Source organism: Phocoena sinus, chromosome 14 (genome assembly GCF_008692025.1).
Source record: "Phocoena sinus isolate mPhoSin1 chromosome 14, mPhoSin1.pri, whole genome shotgun sequence".
NCBI classification, from domain to species: Eukaryota; Metazoa; Chordata; class Mammalia; order Artiodactyla; family Phocoenidae; genus Phocoena; species Phocoena sinus.
In genome coordinates this window covers 81,640,874-81,658,173 of record NC_045776.1, presented here as the reverse complement: position 1 = coordinate 81,658,173, position 17,300 = coordinate 81,640,874, and the positions used below count along the sequence as shown (strand labels likewise).

Sequence of the window (17,300 nt, the reverse complement as noted above, 5' to 3'; positions counted from 1 at the left end):
AATAATAGTGTGTATACTGTTAAGGTGTATGGTTTTAGAAAATAGTGTGCATTTAGTAAACTGAGTTTCATCACTGAAATAGAAGAAATGTATTATTTAAATATTATTCTACTTAAGTATTATAATTCTTTGTCCAAAAAGAAATGATTTTGACCTGTTATAGGATTTTTAAAATTTCATAATGTATATTTACATACATTTCTTGATTCTTTTAAAAAGGAAAATTTCATTTTTTTCTTTTTGTGCTCTTTTCTAGTGTTTTATTGCATTATGAGAGGCTTCTCACTTTAGCCCTTTCATTTTCTTCCTTCCTTTCTTTCTGCCCTCCCTCCCTCCCTCCCTTCCTTTCTTAGTTTTTGGAATGTTTTTAGGTCTTGCTTTCTTCAGGGAAATTATTTTTCTTGCCCTAGAAATTTGTATTAAAATTAGAAAGCCCAGAGTAACATTGACTAGCTTGCAAATCTCCCATCCTACAATGAAATAACCACTGTTTGAAAAAGGGGGACCCACCTGTTAATTTAGAAGGGAGGGAATATTCAGTGAACGAATGTTTATCAGGTGTTTTTTAAAAATCCAATTACAGAAGAAAGTACAGACTGACACTTAGCTTCAGCTTTTCATTTACTCGTTGTTGCTACAGGGCAGCATTTGTTTCCTGCAACAAGAGAGGGGGGCTTACAGGGTCACACCTTGTGAGTTTGCAGCGGAGGCTACTAGTCTGCAAGCTGCTGGAGCTACATCTTCTCTGTGCTTCTAAAAAGACCTAACAAAAGTAGAAGTTCTCTGGCATTTCTTCACTTGCCAGTGATTTAATATAAATCTCCAAAATTCATTAATTTATTCAGCACATACTTATTCAGTGGTTCTGGTGTGCCAAGCACTATGCTAGCTGCTATGCTGTCAGCGCAGAGGAGAAAGTCCCCGTCCTCATGAAGTTGTGGGAGGGTCAGGTAATCGAGAGGTAACTAAATTAACAACTAATGTCATTTCAGAGAGTGTCAGTGCAGGAAAGGAATGACTGGGACACAGGGATACAGAAGAACTGTGGGGTGCTATCAGGGAAGGGCCCTTTAAGACTGGGAGCTAGGTGACGAAGGAGCCAGCCCTGAGAAGAGTTGCCAGAGTACATGCAGACTCACAGCCCAAGACAGGACAAGCTGACATGTTGGAGGGACAGACGGAGGACAGTGTGGCCTGAGAACACAAGTCGGGAGGAGGGGTTGGATCACCTCTCCGGTCACACACCTCAGAAGGGTTCAGGTCCTCATGGCCTCCTGGGTGTTTAGTAACTGTTCCCAATCTCAGTCCTTCCCCTCCCCTGCTTTTGTCTTGTCATCACCCTGCTCAGAAGTCTCCAGAGATTCACAAAGTCTCCCAGCCTGGTATTTGAGGCCTTCCACAGTTGACCTTTCTGACCTTTAATTTCTGTTCCTCAACTTGGATCCTTTACCCCAGCCAGCCAGGTGTGCTTGTATCCCTCTGACAGGCCAGGCATTTTCCCATTCTGCATCTTTTGGTTTCCTTTCCTGGAATGCCTTCTTCCTTCCTTGTCATTTCTTCACTCCTTGCCAACTTTCAGGGTCCTCACCACTTCAGCTGGAGTGATTTCTCCCTCTTCTAAGTGCAGAGATCATATTAATTCTTGGTATTTATTGTTTATTGCCATCTTTTCACATACGCTGGTCTTAACCTTCACCAAGACTGTAAGCCCATTAAGACATTTTCTTGGGGGACCTAGACTTGTGTTTTATGCATTGCAAGTACATAAACACCCCAGTTTGTTGATTGTTTAATCCTATGTTATATTTTAAAAATTTCAGTTATAGTGGGTGATTTGAGCCCTTTAGAGGAGTTTCCAGAGTCCTTTTGAGAATCTGATGAATGCCATGTACTATCCCCACATTAAAAATGCATATTTTGCAGTTTTACAAGGTTCATGGGCTCCTAAAGCCCATCCGTGGACCCAGGTTAAATGCCTTTGATGTATAGCACTTGGAAGTTTAAAGTTCTGTCTCAACTGGTAATGGGATTCATAAACAAGGTATACTTGAGTCCTTTTCCTAAAGGAGTAACCCCCTTCCTAAATTGAATATATTTGTGGCTTTTTTTTTTTAATTTATTTATTTGGCTGTGTTGGGTCTTAGTTGTGGCCCTCGGGATCTTTGTTGCCACGTGCAGGACCTTTAGTTGCGGCATGCGAGGCTTTTAGTTGCGGCATGCGGGGTTTAGCTCCCTGACCAGGGATCGAACCTGGGCCCCCTGCGTTGGGAGCGTGGAATCTTAGCCACTGGACCACCAGGGAAGTCCCCCTTTGTGGTTTTTTAAGAGTTACTTTCTCTGGCATGTGTTTGAGGTCCTGAGGAGGCAAAGAAGGAGTCAGTAAAAGGATGGTTTGGGCCATGGTATTTTTACTTCCTGTTTCCAAGCTTGTTCACGTCGGCCACTGTTGCCGCCATGGAAGCCAGAGCCAAACTTGATCTTCATTTATAGCAAATGTGTTTGCCTTAATTTGTAGCAATTTCTTTTTATGTGATTCTGGTTTTCTCTTTCTGTTTTATTAACCTTATTGTTCTTGTGTCCTGTGTTATAAGCTACCTCAAGTCTTTTTTGGGGGAAGGGTTTAAGTAAATAAAGCATTTGGTAACAGTGAGCATCATGGACCTTAGAGGAGGGTGGGACCGGGAGTGGTGTGTCCCATTTCTTTCAGATCCTTGTCTGTCTCTAGCCTTTTTGTGTACAGTCATATTTATTTCAAGCCTTGGGCTTACTTTCTTTGAAGGGTATGTTAAGAGAAAAGGGCTTCTTATTGCCCAGACATTTAGCTGTTTTCCATTTGAGAACTTGGCCTGTGAATTTTCTTTCCATTTCCCTCCAGGTCACTGTTGTTTCGCTGATCTTTGTTATGCTGGTCAGGGCTGGTCCTTGGCAGCTCCGATACCTGTAGAATCTGATATGCTTGCTGCTTTGTATCAGAAACGTAACCAAGAGAATATCAGAGCAGCTCTTCCCAAAGTGTTTTCTGTGGAACACCAGTGCTTCTTGAGAGATGTGAGGAAAGGATTCTTCATTCAAATGAGTTTGGTAAATGGTACATTAAACAAAAGTGAATAAAGTGTCTCTCTGTTGGATTTCTCTAATGTGTATCATGAATCTCCCAGGGAAGAGAGGGTGTACAGCTTTCCCCAAGTGATTTAACCTCAGCAGCATTTTGTTTTCTTTTGGAATACCTGTTTACATATTGTTTGCATGAAACAGTTTGAGAACTGCTGTATTAGACACAGAGTGCTTATAAAAATATTATTGAGTAAATATTGATTTTTCTACTTATTGTAATCCTGTATAGAGAAGCCATTTATTCAGAGTCATGTGGCAAAAGGGTATTATTCATACTTTGCTCTCAAAAATAAGACTGTTTGTGCATGTATAGATTTCTCAAGTCTAGATTTATATCAGTATATTTCTTATTTGTTGGTTCTGTGTGATCTAAACTTCCAGGCAAATGGTTATTTCTTACATAACACCTCTTTTTCTTGTTCTGGAATACAGCACCATCTTATATGTGTAGCGAGGAGTTAGAGACTTTTTATTCATTCATTTCTCAAACTCTGAGTGCCCATTGTGTGCCTGGGGGACTGGGTGTTCATATACAAATATAAGTAAGAACAGCCAGTGTGGCAGTGCTAGATGCAGTGATCCCTATCTCTGGGAGACAGTGGGAGCTCAAATGTGAGATGTCAGGAGAGATTCTTGGAGGATATGACACTTGAGGTATTCTTGAATGACGGATGGTACAACAGTGCAACAGTGGATGGAAAATGGGCCCTGCAGGTTGAGGAAGCAGGGGGACATCTTGGCATGATAGGAGATTGTAAGGAGTTCATCAGGGCTGGGGTGTGGGTGAGAAAGAGAAGGCAGAGGAGAGAGGTAGGAACACTCAGGAAGCATTGCATCTGCCCTGCTAAGCAGTGCAGACTTTATTCTGGAAGGTGATGAGATACCACAGGAGCGCTTTAAATCAGGGATGATAGACTTGCATTTTAGAAAGATCATGCTGGAGGCTATGTACAGTTGAGGTCTACATCTGTCCATAATTATATCATGTGAACTTCGGCAGGTCATTCAACATCACTTTTTAAGCATGTCTTTTCTATTCCTGAGAAGAGAGAATTAATTTTAAAAGTTTTTAAACTTTTCTGATGAAGAATCTATTTGACTTTGTAAAGCATTATCATTTTCACTATTGTGTAATTCATTATTATTTTTGTTTTGTTTTTTTCCAGAGAAGAGGAGGTATCTTGCAGTGGGCCTCTGTCCCAAAAACAAGCAGAATTTTTTCTTTCTCAACAGGTATGTTCTGTAATTGGTCATGAATTTTTTTTTAATCCTGTGACATTATATGTCATGAAATATGTTTGTTATGTGAGTAGGTTTATTAGTGAAGCAGCATTATTCTTATTCTTGGTCATTTTTTCTTCACTAACAATGCAGTTGTAGCTGTGTGTCCCTTCCTATTTTCTGTGTGATTTTATTTCTCTGTTAGGGTCATAATGCATGTTCATTTATTAATGAACTGTGACTAACACAGCCCAAAAATGTGATTTAGAAGACCTACTTCCCTTTTCCCCAACACTTTATCATGGACATTTTCAAACAGAAATACAAATTGAAAAGCATTATATAGTGAATACCCATATACCCATCGTCTAGATCCTGCAATTAATATTTTGCTCCGTTTATTATATATCTACCCATATAGCCACCATTTCATCTTATTTTTTGATACATTTCAAGTTGCAAGCATCGGTACACTTTTACCCCAGACATTTCTTACTGGTGTTTTTGAGCCATACTTTTTCCTTTTTTTTTGGTAATATAAGCTGGATGTTTTTCTCCCATGTTATTTTCAGCATAGAATTTTGATTTTTGCTCTACTTTTCCCTATTTTTGTTATTAATTTTCTTTCTGCAGAAAGATGTAATGTTTAGATCTAGATGCAGGTGATAGAATCACCCCTACAGATGAATATTAAACAGATTGAAAAACTCATCTGGACATTTGGTTAACTGTAGAGGAGAAAATAGACCTGGATCTTCACCTCATCTTTGTACCTCAGTACTTTACAGGTGGATTAAAGGCTTAACTATAAACATTTAAGGTTATAATTAGACCAGGAGGAACTACGTATTAACTTTTTTTTTGAATTTCATTTATTTTTTTATATAGCAGGTTCTTATTAGTCATCCATTTTATACACATAAGTGTATACATGTCAATCCCAATCTCCCAATTCATCACACCACCCCCCCACTCCGCTGCTTTCCCCCCTTGGTGTCCATACGTTTGTTCTCTACATCTGTGTCTCAATTTCTGCCCTGCAAACCGGTTCATCTGTACCATTTTTCTGGGTTCCACATATATGTGTTAATATGCGATATTTGTTTTTCTCTTTCTGACTTACTTCACTCTGTATGACAGTCTCTAGATTAATCCATGTCTCTACAAATGACCCAGTTTCGTTCCTTTTTATGGCTGAGTAATATTCCATTGTATATATGTACCACATCTTCTTTATCCACTCGTCTGTCCATGGGCATTTAGGTTGCTTCCATGACCTGGCTATTGTAAATAGTGCTGCAATGAACATTGGGGTGCATGTGTCTTTTTGAATTATGGTTTTCTCTGGGTATATGCCCAGTAGTGGGATTGCTGGGTCATATGGTAATTCTATTTTTAGTTTTTTAAAGAACCTCCATATTGTTCTCCATAGTGGCTGTATCAATTTACGTTCCCACCAACAGTGCAAGAGGGTTCCCTTTTCTCCACACCCTCTCCAGCATTTGTCGTTTGTAGATTTTCTGATGATGCCCATTCTAACTGGTGTGAGGTGATACCTCATTGTAGTTTTGATTTGCATTTTTCTAATAATTAGTGATGTTGAGAAACTTTTCATGTGCTTCTTAGCCATCTATATGTCTTCTTTGGAGAAATGTCTATTTAGGTCTTCTGCCCATTTTTTGATTGGGTTGTTTGCTTTTCTAATGTTGAGCTGCATGAGCTGTTTATATATTTTGGAGATTAATCCTTTGTCCGTTGATTCGTTTGCAAATATTTTCTCCCATTCTGAGGGTTGTCTTTTCGTCTTGTTTGTAGTTTCCTTTGCTTTGCAAAAGCTTTTAAGTTTCATTAGGTCCATTTGTTTATTTTTGTTTTTATTTCCATTACTCTAGGAGGTGGATCAAAAAAGATCTTGCTGTGATTAATGTCAAAGAGTGTTCTTCCTATGTTTTCCTCTAAGAGTTTAATAGTGTCCAGTCTTACATTTAGGTCTCTAATCCATTTTGAGTTTATTTTTCTGTATGGCATTAGGAAGTGTTCTAATTTCATTCTTGTACATGTAGCTGTCCAGTTTTCCCAGCACCACTTATTGAAGAGACTGTCTTTTCTGCATTGTTTATCCTTGCCTCCTTTGTCTTAGATTAGTTGACCACAGGTGCGTGGGTTTATCTCTGGGCTTTCTATCCTGTTCCATTGATCTATATTTCTGTTTTTGTGCTAGTACCATATTGTCTTGATTATTGTAGCTTTGTACTATAGTCTGAAGTCAGGGAGTCTGATTCCTCCAGCTCTGTTTTTTTCCCTCAAGACTGCTTTGGCTATTCAGGGTCTTTTGTGTCTCCATACAAATTTTAAGATTTTTTGTTCTAGTTCCATAAAAAATGCCATTGGTAATTTGATAGGGATTGCATTGAATCTGTAGATTGCTTTGGGTAGTATAGTCATTTTCACAATATTGATTCTTCTAATCCAAGAACATGGTATATCTCTCCATCTGTTGGTATCATCATTAATTTCTTTCATCAGTGTCTTACGGTTTTCTGCATAGAGGTCTTTTGTCCCCCTAGGTAGGTTTATTCCTAGGTATTTTATTCTTTTTGTTGCAGTGGTAAATGGGAGTGTTTCCTTAATTTCTCTTTCAGATTTTTCATCATTAGTATATAGGAATGCAAGAGATTTTTGTACATTAATTTTGTATCCTGCAACTTTACCAAATTCATTGATTAGCTCTAGTAGTTTTCTGGTGGCATCTTTAGGATTTTCTATGTATAGTATCATGTCATCTGCAAACAGTGACAGTTTTACTTCTTCTTTTCCAATTTGTATTCCTTTTCCTTCTTTTTCTTCTCTGATTGCCGTGGCTAGGACTTCCAAAACTATGTTGAATAATAGTGGTGACAGTGGACATCCTTGTCTTGTTCCTGATCTTAGAGGAAATGCTTTCAGTTTTTCACAATTGAGAATGATGTTCTCTGTGGGTTTGTCATGTATGGCCTTTATTATGTTGAAGTAGGTTCTCTCTATGCCCACTTTCTGGAGAGTTTTTATCATAAATGGGTGTTGAATTTTGTCAAAAGCTTTTTCTGCATCTATTGAGATGATCATATGGTTTTTATTCTTCAATTTGTTAATATGGTGTATCACATTGATTGATTTGTGTATATTGAAGAATCCTTGCATCCCTGGGATAAATCCCACTTGATCATGGTGTATGACCTTTTTAGTGTGTTGTTGGATTCTGTTTGCTAGTATTTTGTTGAGGATTTTTGCATCTATATTCATCAATGATATTGGTCTGTAATTTTCTTTTTCTGTAGTACCTTTGTCTGGTTTTGGTGTCAGGGTGATGGTGGCCTCATAGAATGTGTTTGGGAGTGTTCCTTCCTCTGCAGATTTTTGGAAGAGTTTGAGAAGGATGGGTGTTAGCTCTTCTCTAAATGTTTGATAGAATTCACCTGTGAAGCCATCTGGTCCTGGACTTTTGTTTGTTGGAAGATTTTTAATCACAGTTTCAATTTCATTACTTGTGATTGGTCTGTTCATATTTTCTATTTCTTCCTGGTTCCGTCTTGGAAGGTTATACTTTTTAAGAATTTGTCCATTTCTTCCAGGTTGTCCATTTTATTGGCATAGAGTTGCTTGTAGTAGTCTCTTAGGATGCTTTGTATTTCTGTGGTGTCTGTTGTAACTTCTCCTTTTTCATTTCTAATTTTATTGATTTGAGTCCTCTCCCTCTTTTTCTTGATGAGTCTGGCTAATGGTTTATCAATTTTGTTTATCTTCTCAAATAACCAGCTTTTAGTTTTATTGATCTTTGCTATTGTTTTCTTTGTTTCTATTTCATTTATTTGTGCTCTGATCTTTATGATTTCTTTCCTTCTGCTAACTTCGGGTTTTGTTTCTTTCTCTAGTTCATTTAGGTGTAAGGTTAGGTTGCTTATTTGAGATTTTTCTTGTTTCTTGAGGTAGGCTTGTATTAATATAAACTTCCGCCTTAGAACTGCTTTTGCTGCATCCCATAGGTTTTGGATTGTCGTGTCTTCATTATCATTTGTCTCTAGGTGTTTTTTGATTTCTTCAGTGATCTATTGGTTATTTAGTAATGTATTGTTTAGCCTCCATGTGTTTGTGTTTTTTACATTTTTTTCCCTGTAATTCATTTCTAATCTCATAGCATTGTGGTCAGAAAAGATGCTTGATATGATTTCAATTTTCTTAAGTTTACCGAGGCTTGATTTGTGACCCAAGATGTGATCTATCCTGGAGAATGTTCCGTGCGTACTTGAGAAGAAAGTGTAATCTGCTGTTTTTGGATGGAATGTCCTATAAATATCAATTAAATCTATCTGGTCTATTGTGTCATTTAAAGCTTGTGTTTCCTTATTAATTTTCTGTTTGGATGATCTGTCCGTTGGTGTAAGTGAGGTGTTAAAATCCCCCACTATTATTGTGCTACTGTCGATTTCCTCTTTTATAGCTGTTAGCAGTTGCCTTATGTATTGAGGTGCTTCTATGTTGGGTGCATATATATTTATAATTGTTATATCTTCTTCTTGGATTGATCCCTTGATCGTTATGTACTGTCTCCTTCCTTGGTCTCTTGTAACATTCTTTATTTTAAAGTCTATTTTATCTGATATGAGGATTGCTACTCCAGCTTTCTTTTGATTTCCATTTGCATGGAATATCTTTTTCCATCCCCTCACTTTCAGTCTGTATGTGTCCCTAGGTCTGAAGTGGGTCTCTTGTAGACAGCATATATATGGGTCTTGTTTTTGTATCCATTCAGCAAGCCTGTGTCTTTTGGTTGGAGCATTTAATCCACTCACATTTAAGGTAGTTATTAATATGTATGTTCCTATTACCATTTTTTCAATTGTTTTGGGTTTGTTTTTGTAGGTCCTTTTCTTCTCTTGTTTTTCCCACTTAGAGAAGTTTCTTTAGCATTTGTTGTAGAGCTGGTTTGGTGGTGCTGAATTCTCTTAGCTTTTCCTTATCTGTAAAGCTTCTGATTTCTGCATCGAATCTGAATGAGATCCTTGCTGGGTAGAGTAATCTTGGTTGTAGGTTCTTCCCTTTCATCACTTTAAGTATGTCATGCTACTCCCTTCTGGCTTGTAGAGTTTCTGCTGAGAAATCAGCTGTTAACCTTATGGGAGTTCCCTTGTATGTTATTTGTTGTTTTTCCCTTGCTGCTTTCAATAATTTTTCTTTGTCTTTAATTTTTGCCAATTTGATTACTACATGTCTCGGTGTGTTTCTCCTTGGGTTTATGCTGTATGGGACTTTCTGCGCTTCCTGGACTTGGGTGGCTATTTCCTTTCCCATGTTAGGGAAATTTTCGACTATAATCTCTTCAAATATTTTCTTGGGTCCTTCCTCTCTCTCTTCTCCTTCTGGGACCCCTATAATGCGAATGTTGTCGTGTTTAATGTTGTCCCAGAGGTCCCTTAGGCTGTCTTCATTTCTTCTCATTTTTTCTTTCTTTATTCTGTTCCACAGCAGTGAATTCCACCATTCTGTCTTCCAGGTCACTTATCCGTTTTTCTGCCTCAGTTATTCTGCTACTGATTCCTTCTAGTGTATTTTTCATTTCAGTTATTGTGTTGTTCATCTCTGTTTGTTTGTTCTTTAATTCTTCTAGATCTTTGTTAAACATTTCCTGCATCTTCTCGATCTTTGCCTCCATTCTTTTTCTGAGGTCCTGGATCTTCTTCACTATCATTATTCTGAATTCTTTTTCTGGAAGGTTGCCTATCTCTACTTCAGTTAGTTGTTTTCCTGGGGTTTTATCTTGTTCCTTCATCTGGTACATAGCCCTCTGCCTTTTCATCCTGTCCATCCCTCTGTGAATGTTACATATTAACTTTTAACTGATCTGTGGGTGGGGAAGGACTTTCTAAACAGAAAAGCTGTGGAAGAAAACACGTAGGAGATCATTTGATTTTTCATCATAAAAATGAAAAACATCTACATGTCAGTACATGTTCTAACAAAATTAAAACTCAAACAACAAAACGGGAAAAAGAGTTGCAATACGTATGACAAAGGGTTAATACTTTTGCTTAAAAAATTGTAGTTTCAAAGCTCATTTGATGATGAGACAAATTTATAATATATTATTACATGAAAAAAGCAGGTAATAAAATGATATATTCTAACTTTGTTAAAAAAGTATGCATATATATATGTATAAACACATACATACACACACACACATACACACACACACACACACACACACAGGAAAAAGACTGGAATGAGATACACTGACAAAAAAGTAGTGTTATTTCTGGGTGGAAGGATTACAGATGATTTTTGTTTTCTTCTGTATGCTTTTCCATATTTTTGGAATCTTCTATAGTGATATAATGAATTCAAATATAATTAGAAATTATTATTATTCATAAAGAAAAATTTGTCTAGCTAAAATTGAAGAGTCCATAACCCAGTTAAGTACTAATCATTAATTTAGAAGTCATTTTCTACATATTTTATATAATCATTGCTGGTACCATCCATATGAAACAGATAACCAGGAGTAGGGCAAGTGTGCATCTCCCTTTGCCAGGCTGGAGATACATACTTCCTGCCTTAAAGGCACTTACAGTCTGGGGGTGGGGTCAGCTGGTACTTTTAATATAATTTGATAAGTACTGCAGGAAGGGTTAGTGCAGGGCGCTTGTGGGAGCATGTTGGTACTTACAGGACTTTATCTAGTTTAGAAGGTGATAGAAGCAGGTGGCTGAAATCTAAACTGGGCCCTGAGGACTGAGCAGGAGTTTGCGTGGAAGACTATGTGGATGGGTCGTTGGGAAGCTTAGAAGTCCAGGAAGAGGAAACAGTGTTCTGCATGGTCAAGAGGAGAGTGTAGGTGCAGAAAAAAAAGTAATTAGATGATGCTATTTAGTATACATGTCTATATGTTTATTGGCCATTTCTTTCTACTGAGTTGTCATTTTTAAATTTCAGGCTTCTTTGTTAAAGAATGATGAGACTAAAGCCCTCACTCCAGCTTCCTTGCAGAAAGAGTTGAACAACTTGTTGAAATTTAATCCTGATTTTGCTGAAGCGGTGAGTCTTTTCCAGAATTTGTTGCTAAGTTGGAAAGCAGGGACAAGACTGTTCTTCCTATTGTGTAGTCGTGTAAATGAGGATTGGCCGAATGACCCAGGTTCTTGGAAAGAAATCATGTTGTTGGCACTTAAAGGACTCAGCCTAGGTTGCAAAGCTTTCCCTCCCACCTCTACCCCTACTGGCCCGGGGGGATTTCTTTCTCTAGTTGCTGCGAGCGGGGGGCTACTCTTTGTTGTGGTGCATGGGCTTCTCATTGTGGTGGCTTCTCTTGTTGCAGAGCACGGGCTCTAGATGCATGGGCTTCATTAGTTGCGGCATGCAGGCTCAGTAGTTGTGGCTCGTGGGCTCTAGAGCGCAGGCTCAGTAGTTGTGGCGCATGGGCTTAGTTGCCCTGTGGCATGTGGGATCCTCCCGGGCCAGGGCTTGAACCCGTGTCGCCTGCATTGGGAGGCGGATTCTTAACCACTGCGCCACAAGGGAAGCTCTGAATTCAAGTTTTAAGATCTTTAGTTTTGTACTCACACTGTTCCTTAATGCCTGAGCTAGGTGATTCCCCCTCCATCCTCACGTATCACCCATGGATTCTAATATAACCAGTGGCATAGTGGATGAATATTTAGGATAAAACTCTGACACAAATTCTAATGGAATTCCCTTTTCTCGTTTGGGTACACCTTCTGGGGGGAAAGTGTACCCAAACCAGCTAATGTACCTTAAGCCTATTTAATCCTGCCTGTGGGGAAAAGATTAAGCTAAACTATGACCATCTTGTTAAAATGGTAGGGGATACACAGGTGTTTGCAGCCAGTGGACCTCTCTGAATTAATATTACACAAGAGGAAGCAGAGCATTTAAAATATGTTGATTGTTTCTTGTTTTAGCACTACCTCAGCTACTTAAACAACCTCCGGGTCCAAGATGTTTTCAGTTCAACACACAGCCTCCTTCATTATTTTGACCGCCTGATTCTTACTGGAGCTGAAAGCAAAAGTAATGGGGAAGAGGGCTATGGCCGGAGCTTGAGATACGCTGCTCTGAACCTGGCTGCCCTGCACTGCCGCTTTGGTCACTAGTAAGTTTATAGACTTTTGTTCATGCGGAAATTGAAGAAATTATCTCTCAAATGTTAATTGAGATGTATTTTCTTTTTAATATGCTGTATTAAAAAAAAATGAAGGAGGAAAAGGAGAAAAGAAAGAGCCTGTTCAACCTGGAATTGTCAATAACTTCTAAAGAAGGAAGGTTTTTGCAATGAACAGAAGTTAATGAAAACCTTCTGCCTAAAGAGTCTGCCCCCTGGTGTCACTATTTAGCATTACCATCCAAGTACACGGCCTCTTTCTTTCTTTACTTCTAAGAATAACGGCCACTGAATTAAAAGGAAATTAGGTCATTAGGCCAGAGATTCCCAACAGGATTTTTCAGAGGTAATAATGGGGATGTAAAAGTTATTTTCAGTATTTCAAAAAGCCAAAAGGAAGTTGTATCTTTACTGTATAAAAGACTGCGTGGCTTACCGAACGTCACGTTTGTGCTTTTGGTTGGAATTCAGGCAGCTCAGTGCGTGACAATGACTTATGCCATTGCTAAGATATGCCTGTGATTTTGATAAATAAAAATAGGAAATTAATCAGTTATTATTTAGTAAAGAGTTAAGAGGATAAAAACTTTCAAAATATGGAGGCTATTTTGGAAATAATGAAATAATGTGAATAACGGTGAAAAGGTAGGAAATTACTAATTGAAAGAGTCTCTCTGCCTCCCCTGTGGCTTTTTCCCATTTAAGAAAAATATGGTTTCTGCCACAGGCATCTTTGAATAGAGACTAGAGTGTGTTAATGGAAGTATAGTGTTCCAAGTTCAAGAATTGAGACTTCTACACCTTGCTCTATGGCCCAGGCAACAGCCAGGAAATTCTATTAACTTCTGGTTGTCACATTTTAAAAGGAACATAGACAAGCTGGAGCTTGTGGCGGGGAGAGTCTCACTGGAGGCATTCAAAGCCATGTCATATAAATAGTGTGGGAAGGATGTGAGAATGTTTAGCCTGGAAAAGAAAGAAATGATTTAGCCAAGCATGTGTTTGACATCTTCCTGTAGTGAAGGTCATGTGAAAAGGGCTTAGATTGATCGAGGGTGTGACTACTAGAGAAGATAGGGAGCTGGTGAGTGCAAGTTAAAGGGCAAAACATTTTTGCTCCTTATAAGGAGGAGGTTTCCTTGTATGGAACCCTCTGAGAAAGGTGTCAGCAGAGTGCTCATGTGTGCAGCAAGGGTGACATTAAGGCAATCCAAGTGTCAGATTGATACTTGAACCAAAGAATGTTTAAGGCTACTCTGAACTTCATGATTTTGTGAGATTCCATATTATCTTTTAAGAGTCAACTTCTTTTTTTCTGCCCAGCTTTAATAACCTCTTTGATCAGGGCCTTTCATGTTTTATGTACTCATAATAAATAGCAGCACCATTTGTAATATTTGCCAGTAACCTATCTCTGTGTTACACACAGCTTGCCCTAGGATTTGGAAATTTGTATGCAGTCTGCTAGATACAAGTAATTAATCTGTTGATGAATTTCTCTATATTTACAATATTATCAGTGGATAGGCAGCTAACTGTATGGAATTAATTACTAATTAATATCTGATTTACTCAACTCCAGGCTTCTTTATTTTTAGTCCTGGAGCTATGGGCTTGTATAAATCTTTCTCACTTAGCTAATAGGATTGTGGAGATTTCTTGAAAATCTTTGTAGTTGCTTATTGAGCATCTACTATGTACTAGGCACTGTTCTAGGTGCTGGGGATCAGGAGTGAAAAAAAAGAGGAAAAAAAATACCCCTGTTCTCATGGAGCTTACAGTGGGGGAGATAAATAATAAACAGCACTAAACATAATTATAATGAATCAGGTAGTGATAGGTCAGGATAAGAGATTAGAGAGTGATGATGGGGAGTACTATTGTTTTCATAAGTAACACTCTTCTTCCAGATATACACACAAATCACTTATTTGTCAATTTGTAAATTTCTGTTTAAATAGTAAGGTAGCAACTCGGCCCTCCCTTGCCTCTATTAACTTAATATTTGAATAGAGATTTAAAGGAATTGAGGGAGTGAGTAATCTGTGCATTATCTGAAGAAAGAGTGTCCTTATTAGCTAGAACGGAAAGTTCAAAGGCCCTGAGGCAGGATTTACTTGGCATGTTTGAGGAGGAGCAAGTAGTGTGGTTAGAGTGCTGTAGTAAGGGGGGATAGAGGAGGACGAGGTTGTAGAGGTGGCAGGGGTCAGAGAGTTTAGGGTCCTGTAGGCCCAAGTAAGGACTTTGGCTTTTACACTGAATGACATAGGAAGCTGTTGTTTAGAGGCTACAGATCTTTCTGCTCTGGCATTTTGCGAACGGTAGACAGCCAATGCATTTCAGATCTTACAACCAGTTTGCCTCTTGCTCTTTTACTGAAAATTTTTATCAGAGGCTTTTCTGATTAGCAGCAATGGAAATCCATAGGTTCTTTAAGGATTTGCCAGAAACTTTGAAGTTTCTGTGTTGGTAATCTACCTTTTCTTCCTACCTGAGAAAAATAGTCTTTCTTTAGTCCTGTTTTAGCATACTATCTATACAGTTCTCCCAAAAGCCTTTTTTCTAAATGTAACATTATTTATTTGGTCATCAGATGTTCAACAAAATTAAATCAACTGATATTTATTGAGGGCCTGTGTGTAAAGATATGCTTCCTGCTTTCAAATAGCTTATATTCTGGTGCCTCTCAGCATTAAAAAGGATTTAAAAGAAATGTAAAATAGGTAAAAATGTGTCTGGTTTCTTTATTCAAACAGGTAATTATTGAGGAAGAATTCAGCTGTTAATTGATTGTGTGAGGCTATTGCTCGTGTTGATAGAAAATTTGACATAAATTTTTCCCTATGTAAGTGCTACCCATAGAATTCCTCATTCTTTTTTGAGATCCTCAGTGATCCAGTATTTATAGAACTTCTGTGCCCTCTGCAGGTTGAAGAAATAAAACTAACACAGATTAAATAAATAGAGGGTGGTGCACAGTAGTATTTAATTAAGCACCGCAAGCAGGTAGCGTTTCTGTGGGCTTTTTCAGAAGCGAAGGCCCAGTGGGGCCAGGAACAGTTGGCTGAGTTTCCACAGAAGTTGCGAGGTTGGGGGACACGTCCCGGAGGGAGGAGAACCACATGAGCAGAAAGAAGACATCTCAGAAGGGAAAATCCTCAAAATACTTTTAAAAACTAGTATTGAAAAAATTATAAAAGTATCAGATCCCGTAGTTAAAAAAAATTTTCAAATGATGCAGAAGCGAAGGCAATGGAAAGTAAAATCTTACATCCTCTCCTTGTCCCTCCCCTCAGCAGTAGACAACTAAAAAAAAAAATCTTAGGAGCTGGGATGAAGAAAAGCCATTCTTTCATGTCCGTTTTAGTAGAAGTCCACCTTAGAAGGGACATGTTCTGTATCTGCACTGTTACTGTTTCTTACCGCTGGGGGAGGGGAGTGCCTCTGAGGGAATAAGCCCATGGTTTCAATTTCCAACCCAGAGGCCTGCACGCTGGTGAATTACCGTACAGATGACTTCCTGTTACTGTTGCTTGTACATGTTTGTGGTTGTTAATGAGTTATTAATGTTCAGTCTGTCATTAGTCAACAGGCAGAGCTTGCCCTGCAGGAGGCGATTAGGATTGCCCAGGAGTCCAACGATCACGTGTGTCTCCAGCATTGCTTGGTGAGGCCACCTTCCTGTCTTGGAAGTTCTGCCCTTGGGTTGAGTTGGCCTTCGAAAGGTCCCGTTTGAATTGGGAGGTCCTCAGCAGTGATGGGAAACTAGTTAGGTGGTCAGGGAAATTCAGGAAAGGCAACCCATGTTTATTTATGTTTCTTAATTCTTGATGTCCATTTTACTTTGGAGGCATTTCTTGTCTACAAGTTTTAATGCAGCTTGCCATGCAAAACTGCCGCATCAAGTGTTGGCATTAACAAAGGTGTTTGCAATACTGGTAACTGGATAAGACCTGGTCCTGTCAAAGCATCATCACCAAGCACAAGTAGAACACAGACTTCAGCAACCACCTGAGAATTTCACTTTCTCAGTTACAGGCCATATGGGGGCTTCATGCTTTTTTTCTGGAACATTTGCCACTCACTGCTCTCAGAGGTGAAGAAGATAAATGGCTTGATTATTTCAGTCTGATGGTTTTAATGTGTTTGATGGGTTTCATTTAGGTTTATAATTTGTGAAAGTGTATTTTAGAGGATTTATCTTGTCAGTTGTTAATTTGTTCTTACAACCATGCTGATGCTTTCAGCAGAACATTAGCCATTATTATTGTTATGATACATTTTCATGACTTCTCTTGCCAGAGCTGGCTTTATGTGCTGGGACAGAAGAGATCTGATAGCTATGTTCTTCTAGAACATTCTGTGAAGAAAGCTGTACATTTTGGGTTACCGGTAAGGCTCATCTTTCTGTGAGATTGTTTAAACAAATGGTATGGTTTTATTCTTGGTAGTTTCATGTGACCTTAATTATTAAACCACTAAATTCTCTTGATGGGTTTCTCTCTGCTCCCTTTATCCTAATAACATCTGTGAAAGTTCCATTTATCAACTTGATGAGATCTTTGTTTAGTTTATTATCAACACTAACTTACACATATTTATTTAGAAAATTTTTAGGGAAGGCTTATTTTTAAACCAGGGATTGGCAAACTCTACAGTCCATGGGCCAGATCTGGCTCACTGCCTGCTTATGTATGGCCCTCAAGCTAAGAATGGGTTTTACATTTTTAAATAGTTGGGGAAAAAAAACAAAGAAGAATATGCGACATAGACCAACTGTGGCCTGCAAAACCTAAATTATTTACTA

General features: G+C 38.5%; 1 protein-coding gene across 3 annotated transcripts in view; it reads left to right on the top strand.

Moving 5' to 3' along the window:
• The window catches only part of ANAPC5 (anaphase promoting complex subunit 5), a 38,852-nt gene that overhangs the window by 7,581 nt on the left and 13,971 nt on the right, over positions 1–17,300 (top strand). For all 3 annotated transcript variants that reach the window (XM_032603078.1, XM_032603080.1, XM_032603079.1), the window contains 5 exons: positions 4,281–4,347; positions 11,308–11,409; positions 12,294–12,484; positions 16,079–16,160; positions 16,796–16,885. In XM_032603078.1, coding sequence (XP_032458969.1) covers positions 4,281–4,347; positions 11,308–11,409; positions 12,294–12,484; positions 16,079–16,160; positions 16,796–16,885 — 532 coding nt within the window. The remainder of the gene's footprint in view (positions 1–4,280; positions 4,348–11,307; positions 11,410–12,293; positions 12,485–16,078; positions 16,161–16,795; positions 16,886–17,300) is intronic.